Source organism: Geosmithia morbida (assembly GCF_012550715.1).
Source record: "Geosmithia morbida isolate 1262 chromosome Unknown scaffold_0, whole genome shotgun sequence".
Lineage (NCBI taxonomy): Eukaryota > Fungi > Ascomycota > Sordariomycetes > Hypocreales > Bionectriaceae > Geosmithia > Geosmithia morbida.
Genome location: NW_023336187.1, coordinates 471,640 through 485,448, shown reverse-complemented (window position 1 = coordinate 485,448; position 13,809 = coordinate 471,640). Strand labels below are relative to the sequence as shown.

Genomic DNA, 13,809 nt, shown 5'->3' with positions numbered 1-13,809 from the left:
ACGTGTATCTCTCTCTCTCTCAGCTTCATCGGAGCCGCCGCCACTCACACTCCTCCATCCCGCCTCAGCCACAACGCAGAGAGGTTGGCGATGGGACAGACACCCCGTGTCTATATCCCGTGTATATATATACCTATGGTATGTGGCTATGTGGCGACGAGGAACCCAACCTGGTGGACCGACTAAGAGCAACTCTCTTCTGCCTAATCTATGTAGTACTCCCGAGATACATCGATTCAGACTTTTCTTCTACGTCGTCTCACCGGACACGCCGGTTCATCACAGCCTTCCCTCCCACACACGCACGCACACATGCACGAGAGAAAACTCCTCTCGTAGGGGAGTGGTAGGTAGGCAACGATGACGACGACGACGACGATGACGATGACAACAAATAGCCCAACTTTATCTCAAGACCTCTCTTTCCTCTCCTTCTGTCTGGCTTCTTACTCGGACAGAGAGTCGTCAACTTTTCCCATCGTATGAGACTTTGAGCTGCAGCCATCGTTCAGGATAATACTCGCAACAGCAATACCCCGTATAGATGACTGCATGGTCCCTTTCGATTTTTTTCTTCTTCTCTCGTATGCATCCCGACAGGCGTCTACGAGTATACGAGTAGATTATACACAACGTAATTTAGAACAGGGTGAGAGAAGGATGCACACCGCTGCCACTGCCGGACCCCCGGGATGAATGAGATGCAGTCACTTCGGCCCCATCTTCCGTTGGTTGATTGGACCTTGACCACGGGCCACAGGGAGTAAAATCTTTGACCCTATGACATATTACAGGTTTCCTTCCTTTTCTTCTTTTCTTTCCTTCTTCCCTTCTTCTTCTTCTTCCTTCTTTCTTTCCGACAGGGCAAGGGGGGGGGGGGGGGGGGGGGGGGGACATGGGGGGGCGGCTACAATCTGGAGGAGGAGGATCACAGAGGTCGGTCGGTGGTCAATACAACATGATCTAGGGCAAACATGGGAAGATGGAGCCTAAGGGGTAATATTATTTGTATTATTATCACTGTAATCTACAGAGTAGCAGTAATACTAGGCACGAGACGATGCTCAGCAGCCCTCGAGAGCGCAATCTTCCGGGTTGAGCTGGCATCTAGCATTATTTCGCGTCACCGGTATTACCAGTGGTACAGAAAGATTGCAGATTCGGGAGTCGTGGCCTTGAGAACGTGCTATTGACAACCATGAGGCAGCTATTGCATGCTCTTGCATGCTCGCTCGTACGAGCCTGTACAGGATTAACCCCCATGATGGCCTCAACAAGGCCTGTTACATCACTGTTGATACGTCATGCGACGACAGAGACGCCGGTCCCGCGCGTTGGTCAGGTTATAGCGACCACCTCCCATGAGGCCCCTCTCCTGCCCCCCTCCCCTGCAGTATCACCAAATGCCAATATCTGCAGGCTCTGGGGCGAAAACAATGAAAGAGGGGGGAGAGGGGAGAACAATGATGATGCGACGAAGCGCACCGGAGCGGGACAGCGGATCATGGTCGTACGGGTTAGTTGATGGAGAGCTCTCGAACCAGGATAATAGAAAATAAATAGTATTAATAAATAGTATTAATAAATAGTGATAATAGTAATCGTAGTAATCGTAGTAATAGAAGCAACAGGAATAATAGTAATCTGTGGTAATAGTAGTAATAGTAGTAATAGTAGTAATAGTAGTAATAGTAGTAATAGTAGTAATAGTAGTAATAGTAGTAATAGTAGTAATAGTAGTAATAGTAATAGTAGTAATTAGTAGTATTAATGTATTTTTTTTAAAAAAAAAAAATCATGATACAGGACTGGACAGACTTGAGAGATATTCAAATTTCATAGCGACGGTGGGACGCTACGGTGAGAATGGAGATGATCAATTAGACGGGTTTTCAACTTGGACGGTTTTATTCTAGTATTTCCGCATGCGGACAATGTTTGAGTCAACAGTCAACAATCCAAGCAAGTCAGTTTACCTTGCTATTCTTTGAAGAAACCCCCCCCTCCTCCCCCCTTATAAAATTTCAGATATATATATATCAATATTAATATAAACTATAATAAAAAGTGGTGAGTGGAAAGACTCGAGTCTTGATGGCAATGTTCCCAACGTGTACGTCAAAAGTTCTATCCGAGAATATCATCGTATTATTCGTAACTCCTGGGTATTAGAGCCTAGCACATAAGAGGTCATAATCAATGCCTTCTTATGCAGTCGACTCAATTCCCTCGCAGTCCCCTGTTTCCCTTCGCTGCTTCCTCTTGTCAACCCATGGAATCCTGTGATCCGGCATCAAGGGGGAGGGCCCCCGGGAAACCCACCCCCCACTCTGACTGATGTGCGTGCACAGACTGTACATTGCTGTGTCATGGGTCTTGTCCACATGCCACTGATACCCGTCGATGTTGAAGACGAAGGAGAAGGAGGAGAACAATGGCTACGAGCAGATGGTACCGTCTCTCTCCAGGATGTGGACAAGATGCAAACATCAGGGCTGGACGGAATCTACCGCCATGGTTTCTCCTTCGTTTTTGCAACAGGGGGACTCATACACCATTTGACAGAGGAGCATTACTATTCAACGTGTAGATGGATCGGTAATGAAGGAGGAGAAACACATGCCCGTCATCTACCAACCGTGGGGGCTGGATTCCTGCAAGAGATTTTTGGCATGAATGAATTCTCCGTAGGATTGCGACGTTACGAGCACATGGTCAAGGCTAAACTGGGGTCTTGTCTTCTTTCTCTCTTAGTCCTTCATCTGAATGAACAATGGCGCCACCCATCATTAGTTGTCAACGAGGGTGTACGGGTAGAGCTGTACGGGCAGAGACTCGTTGCTCGTACAATCACAACTTGCGAGTACAGGCAGAGCTCTCACCTCTCTCCCTCTCTATTCCCTCTCTTTTGCCGCCCCCCCCCCTCTTCTCTCTCTCTCTCTACATGTACTGCGCCCCTACCTAGGTTCCCGTCTCGCTTTCAGGACTTCAGTTTTGCGTCTTGCCGGTTTCTCAGACGTAAGAGGGTTCACACTTTCATTGCAAAGTTTCTTGCACCTACACCTTCCGATTCAGGAGGACCAAAAAGATTTATAAAAAAAATTAGAAAAAAAAAGAGTCAGCATCACCAACAATCAACTATCTTATGAATGGATAGAGGCACTGAAGTATGTAATAGCTCCTTTTAGCTGTACACATACGATGCCTTACTCATGTGTACATATACATACACACACCCCTCTTCCTCAGGGAAACGACCGCTCCAAGCTGACAGCCACGACTCAAGCTTTTGGGTTGTGGGGAGCCAGCTACACATACTTACCGAGTTAATACAGCGAATAAACTTGTAGTAGTTTAGCACTGCTTATACTCATATTCCCGCACTCAGTTCGTCCCAATGTAGATGCCATTACATCAGAGGGTGTGCAGTAGCTCTGGAGCATAGAAGGAGAACAAGGTTTCCAAGATTTTGCTACAAACGGCATCCTCCGTATCGGTCATGTCCGTCCCTGCTTACATTGTATGATACCTGTATTAGCTAAATCCGTCCCGTTCGTCTAGTCCTCTCCCCCTTCTGAGAAATCGCCCGCCGCGCCCGTCGGTGCGTCCGATACGGGCTGAACCCATACGGGTCGCCACGTTTTTTCTTTCTTTCTTACTATTCCTCCTCTTCTCTTTCGGGGTGGTATGGGGTTCATTCTGGCCTCGGTTCCCGGGAAGGATTTCAACAGTTGGCAGGAGGTTTCGAAGTACACGAGTAGACGATTTGGGCATGAAAGAACAAATAGTGACAATGAAGTTCTCTCTCTCTCTCTCTCTCTGTCTCTCCCCTTCCCCTTGGAAATCCCTTCTCTTGATTTGCCTTTTTAGGGTCAAGGCGCGACACTACACGGAGAGAGTCATGATAAACCTCGTTCGATAGCTTTTTTTTGTGGTGGTAGATATATATGATTACTACTATCACTACATATTACTACATATTGCTACATGTTGGGGGGGGTTGGAGATATACCTCAACCATGGCCGAACCCTCTTTCTTCTCTAAAATAACCCCAACCATGATTCATAGAAAGAAACCCCATGACGCATCCTTTTCTCTCCCTTGAGTTCCCGTGGTGTGTATGAGGAGTCAGTCAAGGATAATAATACTCTATACATCTCCATGTGCCGAGTATCACTACTACAACCTTTCCCCATGACAAGGCCCTAGTTCTCCAAATTCTCTAGACCTCGGAGCATACTCCTCCTGGTCAGCTGCCCCGCGCTCATGACAAGTTCGAAGCCCTGCATGCGGGCCGCCGTGGTGGCATTCCCACATTGACACTGATGATCCTTCGTATCCACGCTACCGAGGGACATATCAATCGCAGTCTGCTCGAGGACAAGTTTGGAGGGCCTGGAGTCTGGTGACGTATGCCAGAAGATCATACCAACGGATGAAAGCAAGATTACCACCTCATATTCCTGTTCCTCTTCCCCAACCCCAGGAGACGTGTCATCCACATGGTTTCTAGTGCCATCAGTGAAACGCTGCCCCCTCTACTTCTCGCCGCATTCATCCAGTACGACTCATGAAGAAGAGAAATAAAGGAGTCCTATGACATTCTCCTATCCACTCTGCACCGAGTAAAAAAAAAACAAGAAAAAAAAACCAGAAAAGCACCCCACCGATCATGGAATAAAAAAAAATTCCAGGAAAAGAAAAGGAAGATTGAAAGAAAAAAAAAAAAAAGTCAGTTCGCTAAGCCCCATATATTATAAACATTTTTGTGTGAACCATTTTCCCTATCGTTCGATGGCCGTGGTCTAGTTGAGAATGATGGAGCCCTGAGACGAGAGGTATTCATGTCAGCAAAAACACAGATATTGGGTCTTTTGTTTTGCCTCATGACAAAGAGCAATCTTTGGAGTCAGGTGAGGATGAGGGACGGGGGTTGACGAACAGCCATGACAACGCAGCATATGCTAATATACGGACTCAACCGCTCTCCCACGCGCGCGCACTTCCAGAAGATACCCGTGACGCCATTCTTGTTTCTGTCCATCATCCCAGGGAAGAAGTGGTGTACGTAGGCGCTCGTGCAGATGAGGAGTAGAACGACGAGTAGGAGAGACTGGAAGTTGAAGAGGGCCGTCTTTTTTGCGCAGAACACCCATCGTCAGTTCTAGAACACACACACACACACACACACGCACAGGGTTTGCCTACCGCTTCCGGCGAGGAGGGAAGATGTAAAACTTACCATGATGTGCGGATGTGTATTGAGGGGAAGGTATGTGCCAACCCTGTTTTTCTTTCGCTTTATGTCGTCGGCGTATACGTAGCCGGGTTTCGTTTGTCGGTCGTTGTCGTCTTGATGATTGTCGCAATGCCAGGGTGGTCTGAAGGAGCAAAGATTCGCCGAGCCCGGCCAAGTTGCTGGCACAGTGGTGACTTGCTGGCATAGACATGCATCAATGGTTTGGTCATAAAATGTGGGTATCAACTCGTCCGATTTTATGCCCAGACACAACAATGGCTTTTACCACATGTACTCGTACGTACAGGTAATATCATATCATACTGTCGTCCTCTTCAAGAAGAACTTCTGAATGCTGCACTCCCTGTTCTCCTTCTTTTCTTTTTCGCAAGGGGTATTATAGGCTGTCCAAATATCCGTCGCATAACTACCAACAGCAGGCAGTGAGAGAACGCTCCTAAAGAGCTGTACCAGAAGAGTTCCAGCAGCCACACACGAGATTTACTTCTCATATATATATGTGTTATAATAAAGAAAAGAACACGAGTGTTCATCTCGGAATAACACCATGTCCTGAGATTTGGCTGCTCCAAGTACTCTCCGTACGATATCTCTTTTTTCAAGTATAGGGTAAGTGCGACTGACCCAGATCTCGGGCATGCGATTGTGGGGGACCAACATCCATCCACTGTCAAACAGAACCTCACCATCATTAACGAGAACTCCATCATCGACGCGACCCAACGACGACCCCAAAGCAGGCACCGCTTCACCCGTAAGTAAAGCGGAACAAACAAGATACCCAAACGACTCCAAAGACCAGATCCTCGGCGCCCCTTCCCCCCCCCTCCCTAGGCCCGCACAGCACCGCCCAAGATGGAGCCTCGAGCGCGCGCCGCCAAGAATGTCGGCAAGATGAACTTCACCCACAACGAGCGTAAGTGCTGCGGGCACGATTTCTACACAAAAGAGGCCCCTCAATATGAGGGAAGGGAGAAACCATCTGCTAACGTACACTCCCCCCCCAGTGGCAATGCTCCTCTACGCACACGGCGACATCAAGAACCCCCTTCCGGAGACGGTCCGCGTCCTGGACGAGATCCTGACCGACTTCATGCAGTCGATTGCCTTCGAGGCCGCCCGCGCTGCGCACTACTCCGGCCGCCAAAAGATCAAGTACGAGGACTTTGAGTTCGCCTTCCGCAAGAACCCGGCCTTTCTGGGCAAGGTACAGGAGGTGTTCGAGAAGCAGAAGGAGATCAAGAGGGCCCGAGACATTATGCGAGAAGGAGGCGAGGACGAGATCATGAAGGAGGCGGCCGAGGAGGAGAAGAAGAGGGACAAAGAGGCAAAGGCCAACGCGGCTGCGGCTGCGGCATCAGCTAACGGGGCTGGCTCGGCTGCAACGCCAAAGAGCAACGACGGTGGTCATGGTGCTTCCGCTGCTGCTGCTGCTGCTGCCGACGAGGAACTGGGTGAGGCGGACGATGACGATGCGGCCGAGGCAGATGCTCTCGGTAATAAGAAGAAGTGAAGAAGGTCCGGATCGATGCGGATTGATACACTCTTTGTACTTTTGATTCATCTCATCTCATCTATACTAGTATGAGGCATGGCATGGCGTTTTTTTTCTTTTTTTCTTGTCTTAATTTCTGGGTTCTATGGGCAAGGCAAGGTTTGGAATGGGTCCATGAAGGGGGCTTATTCGGCCCCTTCTTCCATCATCGTGATATATCGATGGTGGCATTATATCGAATAGATCCGTTCGATTACTTAATACGACTTATAGTAAAACTAAGCACTGCCAATACCACATGTTGTGAGTAGTATACGTGCAGTAAGTACAGGTTAGTATGCCATGATTGTCACGATACGTGCTCCACCATGTAGAACAAGGAAGGAGAAGCTTCGGATGTCAAGGCATGTGCTCCACAAAGTTCCTGGCTCATCTGATCCTGCCACCATTTGATGATATCATCTGTATTCTCCCTCTTGCATACACTACCAAGAACAATACTACTCTAGACCATCTGATCTGGACACCTTCGCGATGTCCATGGCGATGTCCATGGCTTCAGCGTTGTTGTCTCTGTTTCCCCTTATACCAAGAGCGATATCGGGGTCAGCGGTTACAATCGGACTTCCCCCCCCTCCATTCTCAACCCAGCTAGGATCGGGTCTCCCCACACGATGTCGAATCCACACTTTCTAATACATCTTCTCTGGTTGATGGCCCAAGTTTCTCGTCTGGGGCGTGGAAACACGCCGACTGGCCCGCTCACCAAACAATGACTTCTTCAATCTCCAAAAGGATGCCTCCCCTTCTCTCCCCCACCCCGTTCGTCCATCCGACTGTTAGCAGTGGCGGATGATTACTCGGACGTGACCGCGGAGCCGCCGAAGTCGCGCCTGCTCACATGCATGTGTCGTGCTTTTTGGAGACATGATCCCTCCTCCTGTATGGGGACCTCGTTGGCTGGGATGTTAGCTAATAATGGGCCATTTTGACTTTCTTCCCTCTTCTCTCTCCACACTTCTCTCTCCTCACGCACACACGTTTGAATTTCGTCATCTACATTAGCTAGCACTTTCTCAGGAGTTTTGACTTTTTCTTCAAATACTATCACTATTGACTACGTTTAAGACTAAAGAGAGAAAAAAAAGAGTCCTTTCTCAAAAAAAAAAAAAAAAAAAAAAAGCTTCGAACCCCGCAATGAGCAGTCAGAACGACCCTCCCGTCCCGCTCCTGCGTAGGACATCGAGCGGCACCGACGACGATCCATACTCTACTTCTTCGTCCGGGCCAACCCCGGTCGTTGACCAGGCACAGCATGGGGCATTGCCACACAATATCGACACCCAGGATGACGTGAATACACGGCAGTGGATCAAGGATCCTTCACGCACCCGGATGCTGTCCACTAGTCCGGTGCTCCGGAGCCTCACGCCGTCGCCGTATTCCGAGAATAGGGTGGCGCTGCCGCCGCTGCCGCCACAGTCGGCCCTTCAGCGCTTCTGGCAGAGGAACAAGAGTGCTGTGCTCGTGGCCGTGTCGCAGTTCTTTGGCGCCTCGATGAATCTAAGCGCGCGGCTTCTCGAGCTCCAGGGCGACGGCATGCATCCGATCCAGGTTCTCCTTCTCCGTCAGTCCATCACGTCTCTCTTCTGCACAGCTTATATGCGGTGGAAGGGTGACGGTGGACCTCTCATGGGAAGCAAGGATATCCGGTGGTTGCTGATCATCCGGGGAGTGTCTGGTTTCTTCGGGATATTCGGGTACGTTCAAGGCCATAGGAAATATGATTCAAGACCGGCACCGCTGTTTGCCGTCCTGCTAACAGGTTGCTGCAGCATGTGGTATTCCATGATGTATCTACCCCTGGCTGATGCCACAGTCATCACGTTCCTGGCGCCGGGCGTCGCCGGCATCCTCTGCTACTTCTTTCTCAGGGAGCCGTTTACGGGCATAGAACGACTCGCTACGTTTATCGCGCTGCTGGGCGTCGTCTTCATCGCCCAGCCTGCGTCCTTCTTCTCCAACCCCGAAGCAGACGAGCCGACTGGCGAGGCCCCGGACGGAGACTCGGCGATCCCCGGCTTCGGCGACGACGACATCGCCACGACGGAAGAGCGCCTGATGGCTATCGGTGTCGCCCTGCTGGGTGTCCTCGGCGCTGCCGGCGCCTTCACGACGCTGCGCATACTCGGCAAGCGAGCCCACCCGCTCGTCTCAGTCAACATCTTCGGCATCGCCTGCACCATCATCAGCGTCGCATCCCTGATCCTGGCCCCACTGCTTGACATTGGCCAGCCGTCGCTGCGCTGGACGTGGCCCGGATCGGTGAATGAATGGCTCCTGCTGCTCAGCCTCGGCGTGATGGGCTTCATCATGCAATACCTCCTCACCGCGGGGCTGCAGGGAGACAGGTCGAACCGCGCCAACTCTATGGTGTACACGCACATGCTCTTCGCCGTGAGCTTCGACCGGTGGGTCTTCCATCACGAGATGAACTTGATGAGCCTTGCCGGCTGCGTCCTGATCTTAGGCAGCGCTGTCGTCGTCGTCTTCCTCAAAAAGCCGGCACGTGCACAGCCCAAGACGGAAGACGTCGAGGGGCAGAGGATACATGCCGACAACGACGACAACGATGCCGGCGACAACACTGAGAGTTCGCCTATGCTTACCAGTGCTGGCGGAAATGGGGAGAACCTGTCGTTTCAACGTCTGTAAGCATGTGGCTGCACTTTTCACGCACCACTAACTAATACATGAAGTCTATGATACACACTTGCCTGCTGCGATCCAATGAAACGACAAATGTCTTGGGGGTAAAGAAAAGGCTATTAGCCATTGAATTTTGGATAGAAGTGATAGAAATTTGCATGATATAGAATAGGCTATTGTTTACACCTTGAGCTGTCGTCACGTTGAGATTTTCACGGTCTGGTGAAGTGCACATTCCACGTACCGCTTAGAATAGATGCTCACGAGTAGGAAACGTATACGATAGATCTACAAGGGATATTCAAGTAGAGATAAGATCCGTCCCCCACAGCCAGCATCCTTATACCTCTTACCAATAGTGACATATATACTTGATGTAAATAATTACGGCCCTTGGCGCTCATCACTACAATTAGTCGCACCGCTCAACACTTTCGAGAAGAAAACACCTACCAATTTTCCAAATATGCGGTAATACCGGGTAAGTAGGCACAAATTCACGTGATGGACCCACCACGCTATAGTCGCGACTGCAAGGGCGTTTTAACACCAAAAGCAGCCGCGACCTGGGGGGGGGGGGGGGGGGCTGAAGGGAAGGCCTGGTAGCTCCCAAATCTCCAGGGCCTTTCTTGCGAAAGCCATCCAATTCACAATCAGTCGCAAATCATTTTTTTCCCCAAACCACCAACGATAACCTACCACAGCATCCCAAAACCGGTCCCACGTCAAGGGCGCGTGATGAAGTAGTGGTACTTGACTTATTCCTTCGAAGTGTTGATATTCCAAACCTCGATTGCCAACAACGACCAACGACGGAACGAACAACCTGCAAGAAGGGAAACGACGAGCGAAAGAAGGAAACGAGAAATAGAAACATGGTTCAGATCAGCGAAGTCAAGGGCAACAAGCGGGATCACCGTACCGCAGCTCACACGCACATCAAGGGATTGGGACTCAGGACAGATGGACGTGCTGATACACAGTCTGGTGGCTTTGTAGGCCAGGCAGTGGCACGAGAGGTAAGCAAGAGACAACCTGCCCTAGTCTTGATTTCCTTCTCTCCTTCTCCGAGAGAGAGACAGAGAGAGAAGGGGAAAGAGCAGGGGAAGGCGAGGAGCAAAGAGAAGAGGAAAGGGGAAAGAGGAGGAGAGATATGGAGAGAGGCTGGCTGACTGGTTGACCGATCTAGTCATGTGGTGTGGTGGTCGATCTGATCCGGGCGCACAAGATGGCAGGACGTGGCGTGCTGCTGGCGGGCGGACCTGGTACAGGCAAGACCGCGCTGGCGCTGGCCATCAGCCAGGAGCTGGGGACCAAGATCCCGTTCTGCCCGATCGTGGGCAGCGAGATATACTCGACCGAGGTGAAGAAGACGGAGGTGCTGATGGAGAACTTCCGGCGGGCGATCGGGCTGAAGGTGCGGGAGACCAAGGAGGTGTACGAGGGCGAGGTGACGGAGCTGACACCCGAGGAGGCGGAGAACCCGCTGGGCGGGTACGGCAAGACGATCAGCACGCTGCTCATCGGGCTCAAGAGCGCCAAGGGCCAGAAGAAGCTCCGGCTCGACCCGAGCATCTACGAGGCTATCCAGAAGGAGAGGGTGACGGTGGGCGACGTCGTCTATATCGAGGCCAACACGGGCGCCTGCAAGCGCGTCGGCCGCTCTGATGCCTACGCCACCGAGTTCGACCTCGAAGCCGAGGAGTACGTGCCCATCCCCAAGGGCGAGGTGCACAAGAAGAAGGAGATCGTCCAGGACGTGACGCTGCACGACCTCGACGTCGCCAACGCCCGGCCCCAGGGCGGCCAGGACATTATGAGCATGATGGGCCAGCTCATGAAGCCCAAGATGACTGAGATTACCGAGAAGCTCCGCGCGGAAATCAACAAGGTTGTCAGCAAGTATATCGACCAGGGCGTTGCTGAGCTGGTTCCTGGTGTCTTGTTCATCGATGAGGTATGTCTGATGCCTCTCTCTCCCTTCTTACCATCCTTTTTTTTTCTTTTTTTTTTCGTCTTGTCTTCCTTCACACACCCCCCTCTCCTCTGATCTTTACAACGTCTTCCTATAATGTATACATATAACTGACCTCATATGTAGGCACACATGCTCGACATCGAGTGCTTCACGTACCTCAACCGTGCCCTCGAGTCCCCCATCTCGCCCATTGTCGTCCTGGCTTCGAACCGCGGCATGTGCAAGATACGGGGCACCGACGACATCCTGGCCGCCCACGGCATCCCGCCCGACTTCCTGGCCCGTCTCCTCATCGTGCCCACCACGCCTTACCAGGCTGACGAGATCAAGAGCATCGTCCGCATAAGGGCCACCACCGAGGGTGTCTCCATCTCTGACGCTGCCATTGACAAGATTGCCGACCATGGTGTTCGCATCAGTCTGCGGTACTGTCTTCAGCTTCTTACCCCTTCTAGGTATGCCCCTCACATCTTTTCTACTCCATCTTCCTCCCCCCCTCGTCCCTCTCCTCTCCATCACCGTCTCTCCACTTCCCCTAGAAGTCGCTGACAAAACATGCCAAACTGTAGCATCCTCGCCAAGGCCAGCGGTCGCAGCCAGATTGACGTCCAGGATGTCTCGGAATGCGAAGACCTCTTTGTCGACGCTCGTCGCAGCGCAGCCATCCTCAGCAGTGAGGCTGGCAAGGGATACATTTCTTGATCTTTCTCGTAGTTCTCTCTCTTCCTTTCATTGCAACTCTATAACTAGTACTTTTTTCTGTCACTCCTAAAGTCCTCGCTTGTTCAGAATATCGGCCGAAACTGTTTCCCACTCCCCTCTTCCAAGATTAATCAGAACAGTGGGTTGCAGCATGTACGGAGTACGTACGAGAGAGAACAGTACTGAACAAGGTATCTCGACCAGGGCGGTGGACAATGGAAAAAAAAAAAACGAGGCGCACGGCCAATATTTCTTCTTAGTTTCTTCCCATCTGTAGCCCATGGTCGATCAAGAATATCGGCCTCATTGTCCTCTCCTGATATTGTGACTAACCCGCCTCACCCTGCACACCCCCTTGTTCTGTTTGAAATCGGTCTCTTTGTTCCTATTGCATTGTGTGTGTGTGTGTGTGTGTGTGTGTGTGTCAATTCATGCCAGATGAGAAGAGGAGGGACAAAGACTAGGCGCACGGACGGGGAGGGGTTTGCCCAATGCCAAGGGAGCTGAGAAGAGGAAGGATTTCATTGATAGAAGTTTCTACATACATCAAGAGAGAAAGACTCTTTCTTCTTGTAAGAGCTGACAGAGAGAGAGAGAGAGAGAGAGAGAGAGCGGAGGGGGGAAAGGAATTCTAGGTATTTTCTTTGGTCTTACCTATTGGCTCTTGAGAGGTTTGGTTTCGGAATATTCATTGACTCTGGTTGACAAGTGATCTATATCCCAAGGAGAGACATTATCAACAATTTTACTCCAGACTTTTTGAAGACGGAATTGATTGAAGGAAGATGACTAGAAGAGACAAGAAGACAAGGAGGTGAATACTAAACTTGATGCGGATCTGGACAAGTCCCATAAGTGCAATCGAGTTGTGACTTTTGATGGGCCAAACTTTTTTGCTTGTTGTCTTCCCCCCCTGTCGTACAGACTGGACGAAAACGGAAGGGAATTCGGGGCAATCTACTCTCACTTTTCTTCTTCTTCATTTTCGTCTGCGTGTCCCTCGTTTAGCAGCTTGGGTTGGACGGAGTAATGATGTCTATTGACGACCAAGGACAAGGGTCAAGGGAAACAACGTGCAATAAGAGAGAGAGAGAGAGAGAGAGAGAGCGGCCACGATGAACTCGGATGCGATGATTCTCATATCCAACATCACCAAGGGTCGCCTTGTTTGTCAAGGAAAAGATGAAGAAAAAAAACAAAAAGGGAACACAGGTACATGGGAAATGTGACTGGTTCTCCGCCCCGTTGCACATCATTGTTCCTTGTCTCAGATGGGCGAAGCATTCCGCAGACAGGAGCGATGTTACATTCCCGACGCGGCCGACAGGGAGAGCTGTGAATTGTTCTGGGCAGAGGCTCCCCGTCTCACATTTCATCATTTATTACTCTCCATGATGATCGATATATTGTGCGTCGTGTGTGAATGACCTCTTTGTCACTATCGATCAGGCCCTTGTCATATGCAGCACCCGTAACAAGGAGTAAACACTCTTAACAAAGGGAGAAAGGTAAGACGAAGAAGACGAAGAAGAAGAAGGAGAAGTAAAAGATACAAGTCAATGCAACATTGACTACGACAGACAGATTTCCTAGTCCGGTCAGTGGGGAGAATTGGGTAGTATTACCAGAAAAAAAAAGAGAGATGTCCAATGTCTCAACTCAAT

At 50.5% G+C, this 13,809-nt stretch overlaps 4 protein-coding genes across 4 annotated transcripts; 3 read left to right on the top strand and 1 right to left on the bottom strand.

Annotated features, from left to right (window-relative positions):
* Positions 1 to 4,910: 4,910 nt before the first annotated feature.
* Positions 4,911 to 5,048, bottom strand: GMORB2_0149 (Protein of unknown function (DUF1242); the record flags this gene model as incomplete). Its single annotated transcript, XM_035462135.1, has 1 exon — positions 4,911 to 5,048. One exon carries the CDS (start codon positions 5,046 to 5,048, stop codon positions 4,911 to 4,913), a length of 138 nt encoding a protein of 45 aa, XP_035325065.1.
* Positions 5,049 to 6,116: 1,068 nt separating this feature from the next.
* On the top strand, positions 6,117 to 6,774 carry GMORB2_0148 (uncharacterized protein; the record flags this gene model as incomplete). Its single annotated transcript, XM_035462134.1, has 2 exons — positions 6,117 to 6,177; positions 6,269 to 6,774. 2 exons carry the CDS (start codon positions 6,117 to 6,119, stop codon positions 6,772 to 6,774), a joined length of 567 nt encoding a protein of 188 aa, XP_035325064.1.
* Positions 6,775 to 7,953: 1,179 nt separating this feature from the next.
* GMORB2_0147 (EamA-like transporter family) lies at positions 7,954 to 9,471 on the top strand (the record flags this gene model as incomplete). The annotated part of the gene is made up of 2 exons (XM_035462133.1): positions 7,954 to 8,516; positions 8,592 to 9,471. 2 exons carry the CDS (start codon positions 7,954 to 7,956, stop codon positions 9,469 to 9,471), a joined length of 1,443 nt encoding a protein of 480 aa, XP_035325063.1.
* An 869-nt stretch (positions 9,472 to 10,340) lies between these two features.
* GMORB2_0146 (RuvB-like protein 1 (pontin 52)) lies at positions 10,341 to 12,145 on the top strand (the record flags this gene model as incomplete). The annotated part of the gene is made up of 4 exons (XM_035462132.1): positions 10,341 to 10,460; positions 10,655 to 11,422; positions 11,567 to 11,898; positions 12,013 to 12,145. 4 exons carry the CDS (start codon positions 10,341 to 10,343, stop codon positions 12,143 to 12,145), a joined length of 1,353 nt encoding a protein of 450 aa, XP_035325062.1.
* Between the last annotated feature and the right edge of the window lie 1,664 nt (positions 12,146 to 13,809).